This window comes from Agelaius phoeniceus, chromosome 3 (assembly GCF_051311805.1).
Source record: "Agelaius phoeniceus isolate bAgePho1 chromosome 3, bAgePho1.hap1, whole genome shotgun sequence".
Lineage (NCBI taxonomy): Eukaryota > Metazoa > Chordata > Aves > Passeriformes > Icteridae > Agelaius > Agelaius phoeniceus.
In genome coordinates, this window is record NC_135267.1 from 20457829 (window position 1) to 20483891 (window position 26063).

Sequence of the window (26063 nt, forward strand, 5' to 3'; positions counted from 1 at the left end):
AGATATAGGTGCACAGGAGAAATGGGAGACCCTCTTAAAATGCTACTTACTGCAACAGTTTACAAAACACAGTAGCACTGTTTTAGTTGTGATGGTTGAGCTCAAAATATGAAGGAGGAAGCCTGAAGTTTAAAAACATCTCTTTTTTCTCTGAAGCTCTAGGTGATCTAAGAGAAGATACTACCTTTCCATACAAATTGTGTCTCACATTTCTGTGGGATGTATAGGCTTCCTCATCTGTGGTTTTCCCTCCTGACAAATGCTAAAAATATTGGAAAACCCAATAAACTCAAAGCTAGTTCATTTGTCATGGAACCAAACATTCCCACACAGCAAAAGAGGAGAAACTGGCAAATAAGTCAATAAATGATTGAGAGGAGAAGCCAGACAAAAGATACATCACAGGAACAACTCAATTTCTGGGAAATCAACCAAGATGACCCTTTCATACAGCAAATGCAGTTGTTACTAGTTGCAGTGGAACATGTAGATGGGGAAGCACCATGCACAGGTGCCTATGTATTATAGTGACTTATATGAACCTTCACTAGGTTAGCATTCAAAAGACCTACCTAAGTTAACTTGTATTTTTGGATGTCAAATACTTTGGACTTCTGTAAGGTACTTGACTGCTGCTTTGTACCCTCAGAACAAAGAAATAGTGAACTGAAAACCACACTCATTACTTTGTGGCATTTCATCCTTTGCAAAGCATGAGGAAGGCACTTTGTCAGGCTGCAAGAGACCATGATTCAGATCTCAGGCAATACCCATGTCACATGCTGTAGGATATTCTGAGAAGTTATTCCATCTCTGTTTCTAATGTTGATAGAAATTTGCACTAAATGTTAAAAAAAAGAAATTTAAGCAGAACTGCATCAGAAGCAGACATTGAAGAGAAAGCACTTAAGAATACCTGACAACACTAAGACACGTTCCAAAAGCAGTGGTTCAACTCCTGCTCTGAAATGGGTGAAATCTGTTTTTGAACTGACTTCCCTCATTCCAGGTGGACATCCTAGAGGGTTCTTCATGGAACAGAGAGCACAACTTCTTACTCTGGTACTTCTTACCTGTTAAGGAAATGCAGGAAGAAATAACAGTTATGGGATTGTTTCAGGAAAACAGTCACCCCAAAAATCGGGCCAATTCCTGTGAAGATCCTGTGTCACAGAGGTGAACTGAGACAAGATGTGCTCAAACCCCTTGTTATCCCTGAAAAAACAGAATATGAGAAATGTCTTTGACCAGATGAAACTGGCTGAGAGAAGCATGCAAACAGTAGTGTGGCAATGTAATATCAATGTAAAAGTAATATCATGATTAGCAGAAAATATTTTGATGGCTTTTTCTAATAGATTTTCCTTTTTTTGCAAGCATGGTACAGAAAAGTAATACTTAAGGGTTTCTTTTGGGATATTCCTGCTTGTCATGTGTTAAAAGCCTCACTGAATCAGGAATCCCACAGTATATTTTGATACTTTCAAAAATGAAATCAGAAATAACTTCAGTGCAGCCTGTTGTCCACAAATAATATAAAGATTTATAGCATTTTTTCAGTCCTACTTTCCAAGCTGACTTAGAAGTTACAGAATATGCAAAATTAATAATAATAGTGCATTAGATGAAGGGAAAAGAAAATCTAGTATGCTGGTCCAAAATTTTCTGGACTGCTCAACTGCTCATTTGCCTAAAATTCAGTTTTAACTAAATCCAGTTCAGACTTATTTAACTGATACAGGGAATGTCTACATACTTCTACTGCATCTAGACCATTAAGTATGGTTTTTTAAATTTTAATATTCAGCTGAACAATTTTCAAGGAAAAAGACTAAAAGCACAGGAAGCTGAAGTTTCCAACTTCAGAACAGGTGGAATTGCAACCCTGTCCTTATGTTGCTCTGATGACAATCTCTAGAAAAGCAAAGACATAAATTAATTTAAATGATATACAATCTTTTAGTTTTTAAACTTTTCCCCCCTCCTTTTTAACCAAGGATATGGAAAGAGTACAAATTTCTTTTTACATAAAGTGCAATGCTTACTTTTAATACAGTGTCAGGCGGAAGATAATGCTTACCTGTAAAGCCAGACAAAAATCTTCTGAGGAAGGTAATTTTCCAAGAAAACATTAACTATTCCTTAATCCAGTCACCGACCTTGTTGTTCAGCATACTTTCAAAATGCTGTTCTAACTTCACAGAGATAGTAATTTTCAACAACAGATGCACATGTAAATATTCAATCCATTTATTGTAGAAACACTGAAGACACAATATAGTTTTAACATACTCCCACTGAATAAGTACTAATTTAATCTGAACAAAACATTGTTTATTGTGGAAATGCTGCAGACACAAACAGAGATTTAAACACAGTTTAAATCCACCATCAGAGAACATGACACTTCAAGGAAGGCCAAAACAAAATGGCTCTTAAAGCTAAAAAGGAGAGGCAGATGCCATTTCCTAGAAATGAAGGAAGGTAGGCTCCACTGGAGCAGCTTTAGTACTGGGCTTTTCTTTTGGATTGGTGGTAAACGAAAAACCCAGAGCCCAGTGATTTTTCCTTTTTATCTAATTGCTCCAATCCAGGAATCTTTGGCACAGGAATTTTCCTTTGCTTTGTGGCTCTATCATTATTCAGCCATTTGTTAACAATGGCCTTGTTGGCCTTGTCTTAACAAGGCCACTGTTTTTATAACTTTTAATCCTACTCTGTGGCATTTAAGTGTGTGTTGTGCAAAGAATGTTCTTGAGTGTCAAATTCTATATTGATAGAAGAGTAACAGCACCAGGTTGTTGCACTAGTTCTTTTATACTCTAGTTTTATCTGGCTAACAAACAAGGCTGTTAGAGAACTGATTTTCTTCATTATTTGCTACACTGGCCTTATTTTATTTCATTTACACTGACACGCTGACAAACATATCTACATGCAAGAGGAAAGAATTCCACTGCATTGATTTAAAGGGACAAAAAATTAATTGCCAAACTGAAAGTTATTTTAAGGTAATCATGCAGATATTCTATTTCTAGTTCACTCTTGTACACTGCCTAGATTTAAACCACTGAGCTGCATTGCTTCTTTTTTGCAGAGAGAAATAAAAATAAGGTCCGTTTGAAAAACCTGCACCACAGAGGACATGTGGTTTATTCTCAGTTCCAATGCTACATTTAGATCTTTGTTGCTGTGTATTAGTTGTGAAACTGTATTCATGAAACAGGGAATGTTTATATAATCAAAACTTGTGCATAAAATAGAAGTTAGCCATTGTTAAAACAATGACAAAATAAAAGTACTATAAAAGACTGTATGAAACTAGAGCTCTTCTACAATTTTTTAAACAGCAAAAAACTATCAGTTTCATAATAGAAATCAAACCACATTTTTGGGTACAATTCTTTGCATGTCATTCCTCCTTACAGTGCTACAAAATCACTTTACTTTTTCCTCTCATTTTAGTATCAGCAAACATCTGCCTACACGCTAATTCAGAAAATATTAATTAAAAACTGTAAAGTATTAGAGCCTAGCACATGGATTTAAAATGTCTCTGATCATATATTTGATATCAAGTCCTAGCATGAAATTTCTATAGTTAATCCAAGTAGTTTCTTGTTAGGAAATAGCAGATATACTCTGCCAGATTATTTTCAGTACAAAAGATACAGAGATAAAGTAATTTAACTGAATAGCTCTGAAGACTCCTAGGCATCAGCAGGGAAGGCACTTTTCTGGTCACACAGTTCTAAGCACAATGGGACTCAGCACAGCTTTGCTATTTCAACATCTCCTTCAGTTTCTATGCAAGTGATATCCACTGACTGCCCAGTCCTGAACTTCTCCACTTGCAAATAATGCAAAGAAAATTGCTCCAAATAGATTAATAGAAGCAGCGATATAGAAAACCATCTGCCATTCTTCCACAGTATTCTGTCAAACGGGGGAAAGAAAAAAAAAAAAAGATGCAGTCAATTTGCAGCTTCACACTCAAGAAAAAGTAATTTTAAAATCAATGCTACATGCCTTGACTATTTAAATGTAAATGCCATTCAGCATGATTTCACAGCAACATAAAAGCATTATAAACATAAAGGATGAAATCATTAGTAAAGTCAACTTCAGTTTTATAATATAGCTTACACAGACAGTCTTATCAGAACTACATTACCCTACCTGGATCAGTTTATCACCCGAGAAGCAGAACCATTGATACAAAGGCAGACAATGTTACTGTAAGGGAAACACTACTGTGACTTTCAGATCAGGTATCAAAGAGCTGAAGTGCCCTGCACTGTGCAGTATTCCTAATAACCACTATATGAACAGTCCAGATTCATATGCCTTTTGGTCCAAACGAGGTAGCTACCCTTACTAAGATTTCAAGAGTAACCCTCTAAACTCTGGTATTTAAGAAAGGCCTTAAAAAATCTGCAGTAAAGAACTGTGGTTTATTTGCCTTTTGGGTTTTTTTTTTTTTCTTTTCAAATAAAGAAAAAACATCTATAGACGCCTTAAAGGTTTGGGTTTGTTTTAAGTTCCAGATGATGCTGTAACAAACCTGTAAATGATCTTACTACAAAAGCAGAATACCTGAAGAGTGCATTAGTACAGAGGGGAAAGAACTAAACTGAACAAAAATACCCTAAAACAACCCACTTGTTAAGGTATCTGGAAGAACTGATTTTATTGGAATGTATTAATGAATATTTTCTGATTGTTTTTGGTTAGCGCATGGTGATAATAACACCAAGGTCAATAGTTTGATCCTCATATGGGCCATTCACTTAAGAGCTGGACTCAAAGATCCTTGTGGGTCCCTTCCAATTCACAATATCCTGTGATCTGTGATTTTTAAGAAAATCTTTAGAATGACCTCCAACTCTAAAAACTTCAAGTGTATCACTAAGCTTATCTCCCAAGTGTATCACTTATCTCTTCAAGTGTATCACTAAGCCCATCTCCCTTTCTTGAACAGAATGTTCACTGATTGTTCATCTTCAAGTTTTCATTGAAAAATTAGTAATCAAAAACTCCTCAAAAGCCCCAGTGCTTCTCTTCTTCTATCTAAATCACCACACCACCTTGTTAGTCAAATCTAACACTAGAATCTAGTTTCTCACTTATCTGACAAGTGCTGACATTAGAACTCAACACCTCACGTGAGAGCCTAATTAAAAAAACAACAAGGAAGAACTTGTTTTAGTTTAATAAAGCAATACCACAAATGTCTCATCTAGTTGGCATTTTATCAGAGTTCTACTGTGATAAAAATATATTCATTTAATTCCTAGAGAATATAAGGAGTGAGTCAGTAAAATTTTCAAGTCTTACAAAGGTCTTTGATTTTACCCTTATTTTCCTGATCAGATTCAGGAAAATAAGAGCTAGGAATTAAGTAATTCACAACAATGGAACAATGTGCCTTACAGGTGTAACCCATGTTTCATTTAAGGACTGCAGACTTGAGAAGAGGGAATTTCTATTCAACTGAGATAAAAATATAACAACTGAAAAAAATAATAAACAGACTCACATTATGAGTGAGGCTTTTGGCAATAACTGGCCCCACCATTCCTGGGATAGTAGCAAAAGAATTTGTGATCCCAAGGAGAATTCCAGCATACCTGCAAGAGAAGTTGTTAACACTGCTTATTAACTTGTCAATCATGGAAACAATTTTGTCGAACTTGATCACATAGGCCTCATCTTGATCACACAAGAGAAATTAAAACACAAATATTCCACTGTGAATAACTTTCTTTTCTTCTAATAACAACTGACAGCTTGGCACATACATTTTAAGGGACATAGTTTAGTGGTGGAATTGGCAGTGTTAGGTTAATGGTTGGGTGTGATGCTCTTAAAGATCCTTTTCTACTTCAATGATTATGCATGTCTTTATTTTTCAGAGGCTAGGTATGGAATTTAACTTAAATTGCCTATGGCTTTGCTCAAGATCCATAATCCAAACTCACATCCCCTTTGCTAAGCCACAACCAAACTGTCTGGAATGGATCCACTGGAGAAGTTAAAGACATATTGCATGTCTTGAAGCAGAAAGACAAGAAGTATGACAAAGTGCTGTTTGCCAACAGTAAGAGTTGGTTCAGGTTTCATTGCTAAAAATTTGTTTGCCAAGAAGGCAGTATCAGCAGTGTGCCTGGATATCCCCACTTACATTACAAAGTGTATATTCCAAAGATAGGAGTTCAGAGTGCTGTGGCAGTCCTTCCCTTCAGCTTTCTGTGGGTCAAGGCCAATGGGAAATGGGTCTGACTAAACCAGTTCTGCTGGTTGCCCTTCCTGCAGCTCCATTCTGAGGGCTCCTGTTCATGAATGTGCTGCTCTCTCACACACAAATGTATGTGTATGCACCAGCAGCCACAAAAACTTGCTGGGAAAAGCTGGTAACTTGCTTAATATCTGTCTCAGCACCTCACCTCCAAGCAATTCAAGATCTCTCTCGCAGGCATGTTGCAATACTGAAAGTTTAACACTGTACCACAAGTGCAGACTTGTGAGAGAGACTGAAGAGAAATAAGAGCCAGATGTTCTACAGAAGTTTGACCTTCTAACCACCAGGGCACAGATCCCTATGTTTTGGATTTTCAAGGTGAATTTGTTGGGTAAAGAATCATACAAAATACTAATAGTTGCAGTTTACTGTGAGAGAAAGGAATCATATCCCAGGGATCATTTTAGGCTGTTCAGAGTAAAATGATGTCTTCACCAATATTAACATAACAGAAACATATTTCATCTCTAAAGAGAAATTCATAGCTTTGGAATTTTCTTTACCAAAACAGGAGAATTCAACCATGCAGCATTGTTACAAAAGATTGCAATATTCATTCCAGTGATATTAGAAAAACATGTGCTTTTTTCCTGAGAAAGGGAAACAATCATCTAGCCTACTAGTTGATTTTTTTTCTTGAAACTCTGCACTACTTATCAGTTTTAAAGCATGGCAATGCTTTAGTTAAAACTTCTTTATTTCTTATAAACCTAGCATGCAGTCTTCCTATCTTGGAAAGTGGTTTAGAATTAATAAGCCTTTATGAAGCTGAATGTCAAAGTGTAAAAGTTTCCCTGAGGAAAATAAGCATATAAAGCAAAACCCTGTTTAAAGCCTTTAAGTAGAACCAAATGTACTTTAAATGTCTTCAACATGTTTAAGCACTACAATACTGCTAACAGACACTTTTAAAACTAAACATAGTTCAATAGTTTCTCTGGTCAACAAAGATCTTTGCCAACCAATAGCTGGCTAAATGCCTCTGTTTATGCCCAGTGTTTCTGACATAGGTTGCATTCTTGATAGTGCTTGCTGTTTGATGCAGATAACTGGGATGGCACTCCCTTAGCACAGTGGAAACTCCCATATGAAAAGGGAAAGCAAAAAGTGACATGTCTGTAGACCAGAACCAATAGTAGGCTGTTGGTCAGGTTCTTGTGGTATAGTGAGGATAACCAAATACAAATTAACTTGCAGAGCAGTCAAGTAGTAAAATCCAGAGTAAAAAAAACAAAACAGCTATGTGAAGTATTTAGTGTACAACAGAGCCACATGAATATTACATAGGACCATGGTAACACCAATATTAAAATTTTTAAAAATAGAAAGGTACTAATGTAGATTTAAAGCTAAAATAGAATATATATTCCCCAAAAGAACAATCTTGTGTCCCTCCTGTCCCCAAGAGCCTAATAAATATACCTTAGCAACCAAAACCACATAGCAAATATTGTTGTTAATTAAGGATCAGTATTTTCATTCACTTTTTTTCCTGTGAATATAATAATTATTTTTTTGATATAATGGAAGTTTTAGTAGCAAAAAGGGATAATTTGCTATTCTTGGCAGCATACTTTTAACCAGTCTAAATGGGCATTTGTGCATTTTGAAACTGCTTTGAATAATTTCTGGTTTTTCTAATGTCTTCCAGTAAATTATGAAAAATAAATATTGAGCTCTGAGTAAACTCTTTACCAAGGTTTCCTTCACAATTTTATGCAGACCCTGTTTTTAGATTTCTACAATTATGTCAAGCATTTTTTTGAAATTGTGCATATCTGCCTTGATAATTTTATCCAACAAAGTTCAAGACAAGTTGCAAAAAATTAAGTGTGAGGGAAGAGGAAAGACAGTCTTCTTTTTCTTCTCATCTCAGATGTTTTTTGCATTTCTGTATCTGAAGAAATTTTTTAATATGACCTTTGTTACAAGGACATGCTTTTTTCCTTCTCTGTCCCCATTTGAACAGATTTACCCTGAAGTAAAGCATGCATGTGCTGAATAGAAAATCACTGATTTCAATCAAACAGCACTCACCCTGACCACACCACCACCAAGGAAAGTCTTCCCACATATGCAGCCACTTGCCTCTAGAGGCAATGCTGGACCAAAGTCTCTGAACCATCAGCAAGACATTTACCCTCATGCAATCAGTGTGCTCCTTTCTGCCTGTCTGAGAGGGAAGAAGAGCTAGAGGACCTTGTCCAGTGCAAATGCAAAGGGAAAAAGCAGGACTTTATCGAGGGCAGGAAGAATAGAGTGGGATTTGGATCAGCAGCAGTTCATGTGAGGTAACTAACTATGCCTGCTGACAGGCATCAGCATGGTGTAACATCATTTTCTTCTTGTGACTTTTTTCCAACACCTAAAATACTCTGAATACTGTTATAAACAAATTGATTCTTGAAATACACATTATTTGAAATGCAAAATGAAGTATATAAAATTAGAAGACACATACAACATCCTAGTTTGGGAAACCTCAGCTATTGCCTACATACAGAAGTTCCTTGTATGTGTAAATCACACTGCAGTTGCATGATTTCCTTTTTCCTGTCACAGCTCTGTTGTATTCCATGGACAGGTTAAATTGTACTCCCATAACAAGCACTGTTTAATACATATTTTGGAAACTAACTCTTGTAGTTCTGCAAAACTAAGCTTGAAACAGACGTGTAATGGTCCCATAACACCCCAGAAGAACTGCTTCAAGTAAATTTTCTAAGTTTATAGTTATTTAAAACGTGATTTAAAACAAAGTGCACCACAGAAGCTATTTTTCTTACTTTCATATTCAATTCAGCATTACAAGCAGTTTATAGCTGGCCACTGATGCCTCCCCTCTTGCTTATTACCTAACCTCACCTGCCAAGATTAACTGGATTCCCATTATTTCATACCCATTTGTTAAGTCAAAAATTGTCCATGATTGTGGATATGACCACCATCATTTCAATTGCCAAAGCCTGAATATCATCTTCAACTGGGATGCAAGCTCTCCTGTAAGTTGTCTAGATGATCAGAATTTTTTTATAGATGCTACTTCTATGAAATATTTTTTCCTCTACACTTACACTTAAAAGTGTTTTCATTTTACACATTAATACTGAAACACACTTTTCTTTTGACATAAAGTCATTTGAACCTGTTCACATCTAAATGCTACCACAAATTGGTAAATGAAAGACAAAGCAAAATACTTGACTTCTACCAGCGCACTTTTAAAAGAATATACATACATACACACTCCTAGGGAAACTGACAGATCTGCCTAATTATGAATTTGTAACACATTGGAGAAATTACTGAAGTCTCTACTTTCCATTCTTGAAAATTATGCTTTTAAGAGCAATTGTGCATACCTGATTTGTTACCTACTGACAATTCAGGTCAACTACTTGTAACAAGATTTAGATTCCAGAGTACAGAATGTTTTGCAAATGCACAGTGCTTAAATATGGTAATGTTCATACCAGAGGTTGATAGCTATGATGGAAAAGTTGAAAACAGTGAAACACTTAACTGTCTTGTACAGTTCAAAAAGCACTGTCCTAGTTCAAAATCCTCTGCCAAACTAGCACTTTTTAGAAGTACAGTGTTTAATATTGTAAACCCAAGTAACTGTCAGTGTTGACACTCCAGGCCTGTACATCACATGCTCCATAGCTACATTTCCAAGGCACCCCAGCAACACAAAAAGAAAAAAAGGGGGTCATAAACATTTCACATGCACTAACAACAGTTTCAGCAATACTTACGAAGGTGCTATGTCCAGATGGTTGATGCTGTAGCCTGACGTACAAAATCCTCCTAGTGTTGTTGATATGGTCACGAATGCAACAGCCAGGGCATAGTTGCAGCCTATGAATCCGGCTGCTACTAAGAACAGCGCCGGTCCAATCATTCCTTTAAGACAGAAGCCTCAGAATCAATGGACGCTTGGAGGCTCCGAGTGCTTTCCATCCAACCTGCGCCGCCCCCTGGCGCTCGGAGCCGGCACCGCAGGGCGCGCCTTGCAGCGGGACGGCCGCAGCCTCCCAGCTAGCGCGGCGGGACCACAGCCGGGCCGGGCTGGAAGGGACCTAAAGATCAGCCGGCTCCAACCCCTGCCACTGCAGGGCCACCTTGCACTAGATCAGGTTGGTCAAAGCCCCGTCCAACCTGGCCTTAAGCACTTCTAGGGATGGGGCAGCCACAACTTCTCTGGCTGTTCCAACCTGTTCCAGTGCCTCACCACCCTCTCAGTAAAGAATTTCTTCCTATTATCTAATTCAAATCTACTCTCTTTTGGTTTGAAGCCATTCCCCCTTGTGCTATTGCTACATGTCCTTGTTAAAAGGAAGAGCAGACGGGTTGCAAAACTTGTCTCAGGAAACAGCAACTCGATCAGAAATATCCCACTCTAGTGGCAAGGAACAAACTAGATTAAAAAATTAACAAAAATCAACAGGTTCTGAAAATTACCTCACAAGTTAATTTTATTTATTGCTATAAATAAATTGAAGCTGCACTGACACTGTGAACCCTGGGTGACTCCAAGATAGCTGTAGAGATGCTGCATGAAGCACTGGAAACAGTTTATCAGCCATCATGAGCTCATGCACACTGCTTCCTATCTTGGTAGCTGTTTCTCAGTACCAGAGCTCATTTCCATGACCCCAGCATGACTTCTGTGAACAGCTCCAAGTACACACTTTTGTTGATGAAGCCAACCTAAGTCTTGCTTTTCCTAAGACAACAACATTTTTTCTCATGAGTTATGCATACATCGGTGTGAGGTGTGCAGCCCTGCAATAAACTGAATCACCAAAATAGCATAAGCTTAAAGACAAACAAAATGCCTGAGAATTTATTGCAACAGCTGCTTTAAAGAAAGCAATTGAATCAGCTGAATTGAGCAGGCAGCAAGGATCACCATATAATAACTGGGCTGCAATTTTTGTGGATCCTGTGCCTAATCTTTTTTTTTCTTCAATTTCTTTCTCCTGTCCCCTCTTTTTTCAGCAATCAACTTCTCTTTCTTAAATACAGCCTTCTACTTGTGTTCATTAAAAGCCTGATCTAGCTGATCTGTTGGTGATTTCAGATAATCTCTCCTCCCGGTTAGTCAAGACCATTTTGGATTGTTTGGTCTTTCTACTGTGGTAGCAGCTGTAAATTTTGCAAGTGTATTCCAATTCAGTTACTTTAGTCTTAAATAAACAAAACACTGAACAACAGAATAGGCTCATGCAGAATAATCGTGTCAGTTTGATAAACCTTTTCTGATAACAGTGTTTCATTCACCCTTTTATGGTGACTTTACATGACCATTTATTTGATTGGTTTGCTTGTAGTCCAATTACCTTGACCTAAAAAAAGCTTTTGACAATCTCTTATTGTTCTCTTATCCAGTAGGCCTACTTCTCATGGAAAAATACAGGATTTACTCCTGAGACATTAGGAGTACAAATAAAGTTGTTCCTCTCAAGCCATGCACAATGCTGACTCATCTCACAGCAGAATGTCAGACTACTCCCCCAAGCCCTTAAATTTTCCCAAATTGATATTATTATATTTTCTAAGATTATATGTTCCAAGAGATAATACTTGCACCTACCTATTAGGGTAAAACATTTGCGAACACAAACAGTGGAGAAGTTCTGTTTTTCCCGTAAATAATCAGCAATTTGACCAGACAGAATTATACATAACCAGCATCCAAAATAAGGCAGGGCAGACAAAAATCCATTCTGTTAAGGAGGTGAACGAAGACAGTTAAAACACTAAAATGACAAACCAATCCTAACTTAATCCATAACTACCAATGCAGTCAGACCAAAAACTCAAAGGTTTAGATCAGCAACTAGCTTCAGGAAGAAGAAAACTATAACTGAAGGTATCTTGTGGACATTAACCTGATTGTGGAAGTTTCCAGGGTACCAACATCAAGCAAGTTACTAAAAGTAAGTGGAAGCTGTAAATATTATTCAGAATTTTGAAAACTACACAGAATCTCTGGGTTTTGTACTACTGTTATATTATTCCTAATCCATCTGCTGAAACATCTGGTGCTGCCTGTAAACAGAAACAAAATCTAGGACTAGAACTTTTCATCACATGTAGGCTGGACATCCCACAATCTCAAAGCTGAGTTATTCAGGATCTGACATCACTCCCACTGAAGTCACCAGTTAGCTCCCATTACTTTAAACATGTGCTGCTTAGACCTCTGCCTGATTCTACATGATTTTCTGATGAAGGGAAACAAAAGGTACTAGTAAACTGCCCACATTTACAGCCTTTCCAAAAAATTTTGGATGGTTACTGATAACAAAGCTATAATTTGACCTTATCTGTGATTCAGAAGTAGAAATAGTATGACCTTTATACACTAGTATGAAATGTATATTTGCCAAGAAGTGAAAGATTCCTAGAAGTTTTAACTTGAAATGAAACAAGAAATTCATCTCCACCTGGAGTCCATTCTACCAGTACTTAAGCATGCTGCCTGATGGATTTCAGTGCTCAGTTTTCAAAAACAGTAAGTAAAATTTTGAAAAATAGAGACAGTCTCAGTGATTAAAAAACTTTTTTGAAGCACTATTCAAAGACATAGCATTATTTTAACCTGATTTCTATATTTTAGAAAGGAAACTGAACAGCAACAAGTGTATAATATTTTAAACTGTAACACAATTTCCATCTAAATATGTGGCAACACTTAGTCCAACGCTATTACTCAAATTTTTTTTTTGATGTTCACAACAGTCAGTACTCTAAGCTACTCCAAAAAGAAAAAAACATGACCCAAAGTCAAAGGAAATCACTTCACAGCAGAATCTGCTACCATTTAATGCAATGGTGTTTTACAAAACACATGCAACTGAGAGCTGTGGTAGCAAATTACTTTCATAGATACTGATGCCTCTTCAGGGAATACCTGAAGAGGCATCAGTATCTGCGAAAGTAATTTGCTACCACAATAATGAGGAGCCCAACCAGCACCATCAGTTAGTTTTTTCCAGCTATTTTGCAGCTTGCCCTAATGCAATCTTCTGTTCTAATGCTAAAGTTCCCCATCTCTCCTCCCAAGAATGTTGGTATCACCTCTTTCTTGCATGGCATTCATCTTCAGATTGCTCTAAACTAGTTTGGTTTGCTAAACCAGGAAAAGACTATGTTAAACTTCTTGCAATTTCTGAGCACCTTTTTATCTTAGCTATACCAGTTTCTCCACGCAAGCTATGCCATCACCAAAACTGTTTCATTAAAGACAGACCAGTACAGTCAAGTAAATGCTATAAATAAGAATATTCCACCCTCCCCACCCCCTAATTTTTCCCTGATAAATAATTTAATTTTATAAAATTTCCTTACAAAGCACTATATCTGGATCTTAAGACTATGGTTTTGTTTCATCCAGTTACCTTAGTAAGAAAAGGAATTTTACCTCTGCTGCTCATTGAGGAAAGAAATGGACAATCTGGAAAGTGATCCTATCAGAATGAAACTTCTCTCTGGTCCCTTTCTCCCCCAAACCCCATTCTTAAAATAGTTTCAAAAATGCCACTTGTCCAATGGTTTTCTTAGTTTTATTTTTAACTGGAAATACTCTCCTTTATGAATTAGCAAAGAAGTAGATACTATTTCAGAAGTCAAAAAGCTTGGTGTAAAATCTGAAATAGTCACAGAAGCCATATAACAAGGAAACTATTTTTATAGTTACTATTTTAAGGCAGGGCAGGTAAAGATGGGTACCATGCATCTTCAAACAGAAAATTTAACATGAAAGCTAGCACTAAGGTAAATAAGTCAAATAAGTCCATAAAGTAGAAATTATAAGGCAGGCAACATTTTTGATGTTTAATTGTGTGGGGTTATCATATCCCAGCTATACATGTACATTCCAAGGCTCTTAAACAGCTTCCTCTATTCTAAACAGCAGGTGATTTAGTTTCTTTAATTCAGAAGAAAATTCCTGTATTTGTATACATCTCACCTCCTGTGCATCGAATCGCAGGATTTCCTTCATGTACGTGGGCAAGAGTGTAAGAAGTGTATAGAAAGTCCAGTTGTAAGAGAAGTGTGCCACAACAATAGCCCAGAGTGGAAGGGACCCCAGCATAGGTCTCCAGGGAACAGACTTCTGTGTAGAAAGCTGCAAGCAGGAGACAAAGAGAAGAGAAGAAGAAGGAAATCAGAATGTTGATATGAACATTTACTAAATGGTTTTGATGCTAACCAAATCTATGCTCATGATCTATTCTGAAAGGCACAAAACAGTCTCAGTCGAAAGATGCAAGTCATCAGTAATGAATGAATTACTTGTCTTCAGTTCTCAATGAAGGTTTACTAAAGTATGTTACTGCTCTGATGTTTACTATTCCAAAGTAAACCAATTATTACATTTTGTAATTCAAAAAGTGTGCCTTCTCTTGTTGAAATTTGATGCCTTCTGCTTTTATTATAAACAATTAAATATTTAGTCACCCCTCGGCTGTTGATTTAGCTGAACCTTTCCTGCTCAATCCTAGATAATAATTTTGGTGTCTCAGCCAGCTTCACTGTTTGTAGATACATATCCCCCCAGTCATAGGAATGAATCTTATGTAGACTTCAGGAACTGCCTCATAAACATTTTCTCTGTGAATAGTAATCTATTTCTTAGTCTAGATGATACACTGACAAAGAGAAATGCTGTAAAATATGGTATTGCAAATGTTAAAGACATTAAACAGGTCTGGATCTAGTACAAAATGACAGATTTGAGCATTTTTTTAATACAAAGTTTTTTAAATAAAGCACCTCAACAACATCTGTAGTAACAAAAAGCATTATTATAAATGCTTTGTTTGATTACTGATTGTTTTTCAGTTTACAACTGCACTATTTAAAAAAAAATTGTCTGAAAAGTCCTGTCTCCATCTCAGGTTAATAATGGTATTCTAAACATAAACATGTTTACATAAACATAACAAAACATGTAACAAACAATAAACAAAGCTTGACATTAATGACCATGTTTGTGGTTTATGTTCAGACTGAAGTAGGTTGGTCTCTACTAAAGTGCTGTACCTGATCTTTTAGAGAAGACAGTATATATTCTCTTTCAGCATGTGAAATGCTCCTGTGAGTTTCTGGCGTATCACTAACCAACAACATCCAGAAGAACCACCACAATACGCCAAGTGCACCTATTGTTGTGAAAAGATGGGTGAAGAGATAGAAATTTTAAAAAAGCAATTTTATTGAGTAATACTCTCAGATGATATAGTCAGAAGTGTTTTCTCAATACTCTAATATAATTTTAATGAACATTATTTTTCTATCTACTTACAAACACTAGTTCCCCAAAGTGGCTTAACAATGCCCATTTAGATACAATAAAGAATGAAGATGACTAAGCAGAATTTTTTCTTTTTATTTTTTCCTCTTTTTTTTCCTCTACTTGAAGTTCTTCATACAGCAAGAAAGCTGTGTGCTCATACATAATTGTATTTTTATCAGTCACATGGAAAAGCCACAAAGGGTACGGCTCACTCTCAGGAAATAAAAAGTTCACATTAAGTATAATCACAAAAAATACTCTATGCACATATACAAAATATCATTATATAATAAATCAGCTTACTACATAAAATTTTATTAAGCTTTTATTACATAAAATATCAGCTTAATTCTACAAGCCAAGCCCAGAATTTTCATTTGAAAAAAGTTAACTTTTCAATAATTGGTCCAAAATAACTGCACTTTTATGTAATTGTAACATTTTAACTTATTTCATTTTGTTCAGTTCTACATTTTAACTTATTTAATTTTGTTCAGTTCTTTGGTTTGAATCTTTGTGATTTGTAAAAAGTTGGAGATTTTTTTTTAGGGAAATGTAACTCTTGTTTTATATTCTGATTCTGCCTTTCCCATGCAGAATATGAAATGTCTCACACACGTAAACAGACCTGTAAAAGGCTTAGGTGAGACATGCTGTAAAACAAAAATTTTCTGTTTCAGCTTCTTCCAGAATATATGACACAGTAAATATGCTATGCATTCCTTCAGGGTCCCTGTGACTGCTAGAGATTTTCCAGTTTACGTTTTAAGCAGCAGTAACTTTTCACACGTTCGTTCATTCAAAGTTGAGATTTATTCCTGGGATTAAAGTTATTAACTCAATTTCACACTTCAGATAAGAAATTTCAGCCTGTTGTTTTCAAGTGGTGGGAGAGTTAAGAGCATTTGACTTGTACAGATTTTGTCCAACTCAGAGACAGCTTTGCTCACGGGAAGAAGGCTTATTTAGCCATTCACTGGAATCTACTTAGCCTTAAATATCTCTAATTGCCCAGAAGAAATAAAACAGCAACCCAACATGTCAAACACTCTTTTAAAACTTAAAATAAGTTTTATATTGTATGCTTTTCAAAAAGAATATGGATTGTACTTTTAATAATTAAGAAAAATCCAAACAACACAAACTCACCAAATATGTAGAACACATAAACCCAGTTCATATAGTAACAAATTAAACCAGATAGTGGCAGAGACACAACAGTTCCCAGCTGTGCACCTACCAGAAGAAAGCAAAACAAAGTGGAGAAATAATCAGATCTCCTATGGACCCCTTAAGTATAAGTGCCATTTCAGAATTATTTTATTTTTCTGTAATAAATCATGAATAAAAATTGTCACTACCACTAGAGGGTTGTGCATGGCTTTAAAGAAACACAAGCACAATGAGCTGCCTTGGCAGCTCCGAGCAAACAGAGCCATAAAGCCCTAAGAAGCCAAAATTAGAAGCAATGAGCAATAAAAGATAAGCATTCTTAGCACATTTGTCCCAATGAAGTGATGGCTCTAACATATCTAAACCAATGCAAATTAGTCAAAACAAGAGAGAGCTGAGCACAGTATAATTAAGGCCTTGGGAGTATAATGTGACAATATAGTCTGTTTGCTTTTTTTGTATCTCCTTCTAGCACCACAAAACCAGGAATTCTAGAAACATGAAGCAGAAGTCAGGCATATATAACCAGTAAGTTCAAATTCCATGTTTCCTGAATGTGACAGGGTCTAGGATCAAGGGAGAAGGGAAAGATAAGCAGATTCTAGTTCAGAATAAAGCCAAAAGCCAGAAAGAACTATTCCTGTGCTTATAATTCAACATACATTTTGCAAAGAATAAGGATGGCAGGTGTTTCCCTTTCAAAATCTAAACCAGAAACCTGTATTATTTACATACTTGACAGTCTACTGGTGATAAACAGCGGGTCTTGTCTCTTAATGTTAGCTGCAAAATTACTTCTCCAAACCTAATCTCAACTCAGAAAATATTATGTTGATATTCTGGCTACCTAGACTCCATCTTCATGGAAATAATTTTTATTTGAGGCAGAAAGCTTCAACAATGAATACAACCACATACATAATGCAAAATATAACTCAAAATAACAACTACACATAAACTCAACCACATGTTCTCAGAAAATCAACACAATCGTGATTAAATTAACTACAGACCACATGACTGCCAACGTGGAAGGAAAGGAAGGAAAACAGCCTGCCAAGATGTCACAAGATGTCTTATCCACCCCTGACTGCTAACAATGGGCTGTTCAAGGCCACAGACTCTTCTCACTAGTACATTAGCATGTATTTTCACACAATACAAAAGGACAGTTTAAAAGCTCCCAGTTTAAATGCAGTAGAAGGTAATCCCAACTCTGTTTGCTCTGCTTGTGTGCTAGGTCCCACATGAAGACTTCTTTTGAAGTATATTTAATTAAATACCAAGGCAGAAAACAGACTTTTAAAAAACAGAAAGAAAAAGTTTTTTGATGCATTAGATGAGTTGAAGTAGGTCTTTGAAGGGTGACTTCAATGAGTGATGAGACATTTGGTTCAGAGCAAAGTGAGGAATCGTGAGGAAAAAGGATTAAGGCTGCATCCCTCTGGGAAAAATGAGTCACTCTTAGCTCCTTAAGAAACTGTAGCCGAAATTTACATTGTATAGACCTGTCTTCTTGATAAAAAACCTAATTATTACTAATAAGAGTGAGCAAAGCAAACCATTACTTCAGTAACCAAATACAAAATTTGTCATCCTCAAAGAAATAGTATCAATTTTGACTAGCAAATTTAGAAACCTATATTTTTCACCTGCCCCTCAAATACTGCACTGAGCAATGTGACTGACCAATAAACCCCTAAAAAGAAGGCTCAGTGGAGGCAGGCAAGAACAACATGTCCATCGCTTGGGGAATGACACTGGGTGTGACCAACCACAGTTGTTGCAAAGAAGCTGACTTTATCTCAACACAAAGGGCACCAGAGGGTGGCTTTGGTTTAGATAAGCAGTTATGTCAGTTGAGGATCAGCTGGTGGTGTAAATCTTTCTCCTCACTCAGTTCATTGAAAGTGAGACTGTCTCACTGACTTAGCCAGACCAACAAGAGGGGAGTGAATACATGGGTCAGTCGAACACAAAGTACAAAAGTTAAACAACAACGGAATTTCTGAGAGAACAGACTTGACCTGCAGTCAACCCAAATTGAAGTGTATTGCAATTGCTATATTTTGCTAAGTGTCAACTTACATTTGCTAAGTGCTAACTTGTACTGTGCTTTCAGTATATTCTGTATCACTCTGCTAAATCAAAAATCCTGTGTAACATCAAGTATCTGATATCAAACATAACACCTTCCAGACACAGAATATCTAGGACAATCTGGTCAGAGAGTACTCGACTCTGACAAGGAGATCTTGCAGCAATACATGGAACCTTGGATGTTCTCTTCCCCAAGTTCTTCCAAGAACACTTAAAAAACCCTCTAAAAACCAACCAAACAGGTCTATCCTGTGACTGCCCCAGCTTTTTTGTTCCTAATGCTCAATCTTTTTTATTTACAGTATCTTCTATTAACCAGCTTCACAGTAATTATTTTCACCACTTCATACCAAAGTTAGACCCAAGTTCATACTTATTTGTAGATCAATACCTTTTGTCAGGTTATAAAAACCATGAATAAATTAAGAAAACTAATGGAAAGCAAGATTTACTTTTATGTTATACTTTCTGGATTAAATACTGATTAAAATTTACAATATAAATCCCTTTGATTTAAGTCAATCCTCCCTGTTTCTGCAGTAAAAATTTATAATCCCATTATCAGCGTGGGAATTTCTCACCTGCATATGAAATACTAAGGAGCTTGCTGCGTTCCAGTGGAGGAGCCCAAGAAGACCACATTGAATGCATAGCTGGGAAGGTAACACCCTAGAAAACATCATTTCATTCTGCTGAAATGCAGGGGTTTTAGAACTCACTTCAACTTTACATGTTTCAAAGCAGTTTCATTAAAAAGCAGTAGTAGCATCTATGAGTTTGTTGTCTACCAAGAAGCCACCTATAAAAATTGTGCAAGGCATGAGAATAAGGAGGCAGAATTAATTTCTCCTGCTTTTGAGTCTGTAAGTTCTGGAAAAGCAGCAACAATACAAACAACACTGTTTTGAGGCCCTGGTTTCTGAAAAATGAGAATAGTTTTATCTCAGGTATCCTTACATTTCTTATTTGAAAAACTTAGGCTAAAATATAGTACAAATGCTTTAATTATTCTAAAAACCACAAAACTAAGCCACTCAAATGAAACAATCCATATACTATTCCAGCATAACAACCCCCACAGAGTTTAATCACTACAAATTTAAACAAATGATTCAGATACATTTTCAAATTACATAGAGGAAACAGGATTACCTCTCCCAGTCCTTCCAAGGCTCTGACAGCTATGAGATAGCCAACTCCCAAATTTGCAGCTAAGGGAGTAAGCAAGGTGAATACAGAGGTACCAAAGATGCCAAACCCCAGCAACAGTTTGCCTCCAATTCTGCTTGCAAGATATCCTCCTGGAATCTGAGTAATGATATAGCCATAGAAAAAAGAACCAAGGATCCATCCCTGAGTCTCAGCATCCCAAGAATACTTTTCTCCCTAAGAAGAGAAAAAAACCCCAACAAAATGCAGTAAGTTAAAGACAGCAGTTTCTCTGAGCACATTTTTTATTACATTGATCCACTATTTAGTCTGTTATAGATAAACTTCAAATTTTTTGTGATGTGCTCCCTAGGGTCTCCTTCCTCTACACCCACCTGTACTGCAATCAAAGTTGTGTTAAAAGCTAGTTCAGGTAGTTCACAATCTGTTTGGACATATCTAAGTATGAAAATCATTACTACATGAAATACAAGTGCTCTGTCAGTTATCCCTTTTTGAATCCTAAGCAGCTTGGGTTAGGTGACAGGTACTGACTATGTAAGTCTGCCAGAGTGCAAATGCCACTTCTGAATCACAGAATGGACATTCTGTCATGCTCTATAAAAACACTCTACCTGCAGAAAATTTATGGACCAAAAAAAAAACTAATAAGAAAATGCAGGTGCTTAAATTTAATGTAAAGAAAGAGAGCAGTCAAGGACAGGGCTCACAAGGGTAGGTAAAATAATGGGAGAAGCACAACAGAGAGAAGATGAGTTTAGTGGACAATGCAATAAAAGTGAAGATGATTGAGATAGGAATCTGCAGCTATAAAGGAAGACAGCAAGAAGACAGGAACTGTTGCCCAATAAAGTGATTCTGAAATTTGGGATCACTTCCAAAAGATCAATTTTTCCTCATCTAAATGAGCAGCATAAATTTCACAGAAATGATGAGACAGAATCTTCCCATAAAGTTCACCATTATAATTTGTTTGTGATAAATAATAAATGAAAGCAAACAAAATGAAAGCAGGAAGATGACAAGAGTGCTCACGACTACTTAAACCACAAGATAAGATCTGTGCAAGTCCAAATTCACAAAGTTGGGGTTTTTTTCAGAAATCTTTTTTTCCATATCTGTCAGCTCAGTTAAGAAGCGTGATTTTAAGGATTACTGGAATTCAGAGGTTTTAAAGACAAAATGCATGATATGGGAAAGAGATCAAAGAAGTGAAGAGAGAAATGTTACATGATAATTTGTAATGAAATTTCATGCCATTGTGACTGTACAAGGAGCAGGCAAATTGGACAGTGATGGGAGCTCTGACGCAGATACAACAGTAACAATTGATGAGTGGCATACAAAACAGTGAGTCATGGTACATCTACGTGGTCAGATTAGCCAATTTCTAAGGAATAGCACAGAAAAGAGGCATGTAAAAAGCTGACCCTGAGCAGAGCACTTCTCAATTAGCTAGTCATTTAAGGCTAATATTTCCCAGAATAGATTTAAAAGAACCACTGAAAGGCTATCTAGTAAAAACCAGCCTGTTCTTTCTATGGTTCTATCTATCCCAGAGTTCTGAAGGCACTTTGACACACCACATTACAAGACAATATGTCTGAGACCTCACCGTGGTGTTGCGAGGAACATTTATGGTGGAGGAATGCTCTGGGCACACATTGGAAGTCACATTCTTTGCTGAGCTTGTGTTAGGTTCTACCATATCCACCAGAGCAACGCTGAGGTTCACACGCAGTGCATACACGAGGAAGAACCCAAAACAGGCCAGGAGGGCGAGATTGTAGCGAGCTGAGCAGCATGCAGGGACTGAAACGAGAGCAAATGAAAAATGTTTAACAGATCTAACAGAAAAAGAACAACTCAGAAGCAGTTTTTACTAAGGTTCTCAGAAATCTTTGGTTAAGATAAAGAATTAGCAAGAAGACAAGGTAATTTTTTTTCTTACGGGGTTTATTCAATAGGGGTAGAGTCTGAGGATGGTTGAAAAATTTTAAAACCCCACTTTCATACTGATGTGCAAAGCAAATGTAATCCTCGTTTAGACAACGGGCAGCTACCCACACTAGAGTGGGGACTGCAGAGGATGCCTAGTGTGTGGTCTGTGGAAATGGACTTAGAAACATAGTTTCAGAAGTCCTCTCCAAAATACGGTAATATTTTTTCAAGATAGAATTTCACACTTAAAAAACCCCAAAACAATTAGTGGAAAGCCTGTAACATACACAAAAATGGCTCAAGAAATACAAATACTCCTAAAATTGTACTGAAGAACAGTCAATGCTACTTCAGGCTGTTTTCTAGGACAAATTTTCCTTCTATAAGTTTGCTTATAAGGGAATATGCATTTGCTGACAGCTGCCAAAACTACAGAAAGGGGGATGGCAAACACTGTGGTGGCACTGTCAAACAGTCACAGGTTTCCAGTTGCCTAGTACACCCTCTTGGCCGTCACAAGACAACAAAGGAAATGAGTCCTAAGATTCAGCATAAAATCTGTGTAATGACATTAAAGTCAACTCTGTCAGCTGTTCATACACAGATAGCAGACTATGCCCTGTAACACAGTTATTGATTTCCTACAGCAGTACACAGCAGCATTTGGCAGAGAGCATTCATCAGTGCCAGGAGATCCGGACCAGAGCTGAGCCGTAAGAGTTTGAATATCTGCAGCTACTCTTTATGAACTAGGAATGCCTGAAACTACTGAGCAGGAATGTTAAAATGAGGAGGAACTACTTGAACAATCTGCTGAATTTGCAAATTGAGCATAGAGTTTCCCCTCCTGTGAGGGAGCTATGTTACTAATGGGAAGATTTATAACATGGATGTCTGAAACTCTGGGAAGATCAGCAGCTATTACATCAGTTCATATCAGTCTACAGTGATCTCATCTTTCAATACTCAGAGTTCAAATGATGAACAGAACAAGTACATCTATCAACAGGACTGACCAGAGCCTTATCTACTGCAAAATATCACTTGACTGGATTTTCTGATCTGCAGTAAGAAACAAAGGACATGCCCTGTGGACAAAGATACCTTCCCTTTCCCAGTAACTTCCCTGAAACAAGGAATGAGCCTATGTGATTTTACTTTTCAGGGGGAACACCAATAGAACCTTCCTGCAAGATTGTTTTTCATGAAATTAACAGAAGTCTCTAATCCTGACAAACTTTATGTGAAGTTCATTATGGCTGCACAAGTTGTTAAAATGACACAGAGATGCTGTACTTGCTGTGCTCATTTAATAAATAAATAATAAACAAGGCTATTGTACAAATATGCAAAACTCCTTCCAGACCTGTGGCAATTGCAAGTTTGGCCTCAGAAGCATTTGAAAAGGCCATCCTGGATTTCTAAATGACATGAGGGAGAGCAGCCAAGGTTTTATTGCTTACATTAAAAACAACAGGCACCAAGAACAGGAAGTACTTACTACATAAAAACTAGTCAAGCAGCTTTGTCGTTCTTTATTGTTGTTTAAAGAGCAATTTGCCTTAAGTAGAAAATGTAAAGTCATATAATTTATAAAAATGAATATAATTACAGGTAAAGCTACTTAACTGTTCCACTTCTTGTAGTTGCTGGGGTTAGATAATAATAACAGAAAGCTGAATAACACACTGATGATGTAACTCTTTCTTGGAGATGCAGGTTAACTGGAACATCCATTACTCTTCCTCTATAAGGCTCTTACTGGTATACAACTTGCATGGAGAGCAAGCTCCACAAAACAGATGTGCAAGAACTTAAGGTCACCAGTGTCAGATTTTTTTTCCCCAACTGTAAACTTTTTATTAAAAACACCTAATAAACATGTAGAATTGAAGTCTGAAGCAAATAGATACTAAATTATTGGTTCCCTGTCATTCCATCATGCGCATTTGAAATATGTTAAGAATATTAGATCAGGTTAACAAAACAGAAGATTCAAGAAAATTACAGGTGTGTTTCAGGAGAGTGCTATATAATCAGAAACATAGACATTCACTCCCCTAAAGTTTAAAGCAGCTAACCAAATTTTAAAGCATTGGGTTTAAGGTCTTACCTTGACTAGCAGTCTTTGGTCCTACATCTATAGCAAATTCTGATTTCAGGGGCATGTTTTAAAGCAATGTAGCTATAATTTAACAAGATTCTTAAATTGCAGTTAAAAAAGGTCTGTGCTGCAAGTTGCACGGCAGTTTAAAGGAAGTTGCTCATCTGCAGTAGTTTTCCTTGTGGGTGAGGTGAGCCACCTCTAACTGGAGCCTGATGCATTGTGCAAACTTAAGAACATATTGCTTTAGGGAGACTTGAGCTCAAATTCTCTCCTTCTGGCACTTATAAAGTAATTTTGTTAGCAGCCCCACTTGATGCATTTGCACATCTGCTAAGTAGGTTAGAGCATTTTTGCATGGCATGCTAAAGAAACAAAAAATCTTATTCTACTGTTTATAGGTTGTACATTCTGGGAAGCAAAACAGTACAGACAAATATAAACATGTGGGCTCTGCTGTTAAGCTCTGACAATATATCGAGCCTCCTCTCCTACCTTCTTGCATCCTTTCACCTTCCTTCCTCTCCATACTTGCAACAAGCAATTAGTCTTAACTCAAATTCTGCCGTCATATGAAATTTTGACAGGATCTCGGGCCCCGATAGCTTTTAATACTTGGACCGGTATTTGGGCTGGAATATCTTTATTGCAACGACACCGAGCCGAGGGCTGGTGTCTGACAGGGCTGCCCGCCTGATCCCACCACCGACAGAGCCGCGACCGCTGTCAGGACTCGGGGCCGTGCCTGATCCAGCACCCCCGGGCACCGCGGCGTCCCCGGCACCGAGCGCCGCTAACGGCTCGGGCGGGCGGCGCAGCCCCCGGGCCCGTCACCGCTGTCCCCCCGTCCCCGCTGTTCCCCCGTCACCGCTGTTCCCCCGTCACCCCGGCAGTGCCACGGCGGCACCGACCCCGGGCCCCACAGCGGCGCTCGCAGCCCGCGCCTCCATGGCAACGCGATGCCGCCACACAGGGGCAGCTGCCGCCCGTCTCACCCGTGTCGGGCTGGGGCTCCTTCAGCAGTGGGGTGCGATCCTCTCCCTCCTCGGGCTCCATCACGCTGCTGTCACCCGGACCGCGCAGCGCGCTCAGGGCCAGACCGCCCGGCGCCACCGCTGCAGCCGGGAGCGCTGCCCGGCCCGGCTCGACTTAGCTCAGCTCGGCTCTGTCCAGCTCTGCTCGGCTTCAGTTTTCCCCGCCGCCGCTCCCCGCCCGCTCGGCTCTGCCCCGCCGGGGCCGGGCAGCGGCGGCCGCAGCCCCGGCGATCATGTGACGGGCAGGGGAGGGCGGAAACGGCTTCAGCGCCACGCCGCTGCCAGGCCACCCTCGGCCGCCATCTTTAGTGAGGGCTGCCGCTCCACCCCCCCCCCCCCCCCCCCCCCCCCTCCCTCCGGCTGGCGAAGCCGCGGGGACGCGGCCATTGTCGGGCGGCGGGTGTCGCTGTGCGCAACGTCCCGAATGCTGAGGGAAAAGTTCCTCATATTCGGACAAATCTGGTCAGGCAGATTCACCGCAGGCGGCTGCTTCTCAGTGAAGGCGAGCGGTCTCTCGGTGCGGGTCCACTGCGGCATTCACGGGCGGAGAAGGAAAGGCTTGAGGTGCAGGTGCTGGGTCTCTCTGTAACCACCGAAATACCATTTAACAATAAATTGCAGTATCTGCAGGGCATGGTCCTTTTGCTCTGTGTGTGCGTGCAGTGCACAACTGCTGGAGTGAGGTTTTAAAATCAGAATGTGAAGGGGTTGGAATGGACCTTACAGATCATCTTGTCCCAACCTCCCCTGCCATGCGCAGGGACACCTCCCACTAGACCAGGTTTGTCCAGCCTGGCTTTGAAGACTGCCAAGGCTGGGGCATCCACAACCCTCACAGTAAAGAATTTCTTCCTCCCGTAAAACCTAAATTTCTCCTATCCCAATTTATACCCATTGCTCCTTGTCCTGTTAATACAGCTCCTGACAGAG

The 26063-nt window shown here is 38.3% G+C and overlaps 1 protein-coding gene across 1 annotated transcript; it reads right to left on the bottom strand.

Moving 5' to 3' along the window:
- Positions 1-2234: 2234 nt before the first annotated feature.
- Positions 2235-25443, bottom strand: SLC17A5 (solute carrier family 17 member 5). Its single transcript, XM_054629158.2, has 11 exons — positions 25095-25443; positions 21670-21866; positions 20037-20270; positions 19466-19553; positions 16761-16847; positions 15359-15477; positions 14283-14441; positions 11901-12033; positions 10060-10207; positions 5540-5630; positions 2235-3936 (listed from the first exon to the last, which is right to left on the bottom strand). The coding sequence occupies exons 1-11, from the start codon at positions 25153-25155 to the stop codon at positions 3799-3801; spliced, it is 1455 nt and encodes a 484-aa protein (XP_054485133.1). The 5' UTR covers positions 25156-25443; the 3' UTR covers positions 2235-3798.
- Between the last annotated feature and the right edge of the window lie 620 nt (positions 25444-26063).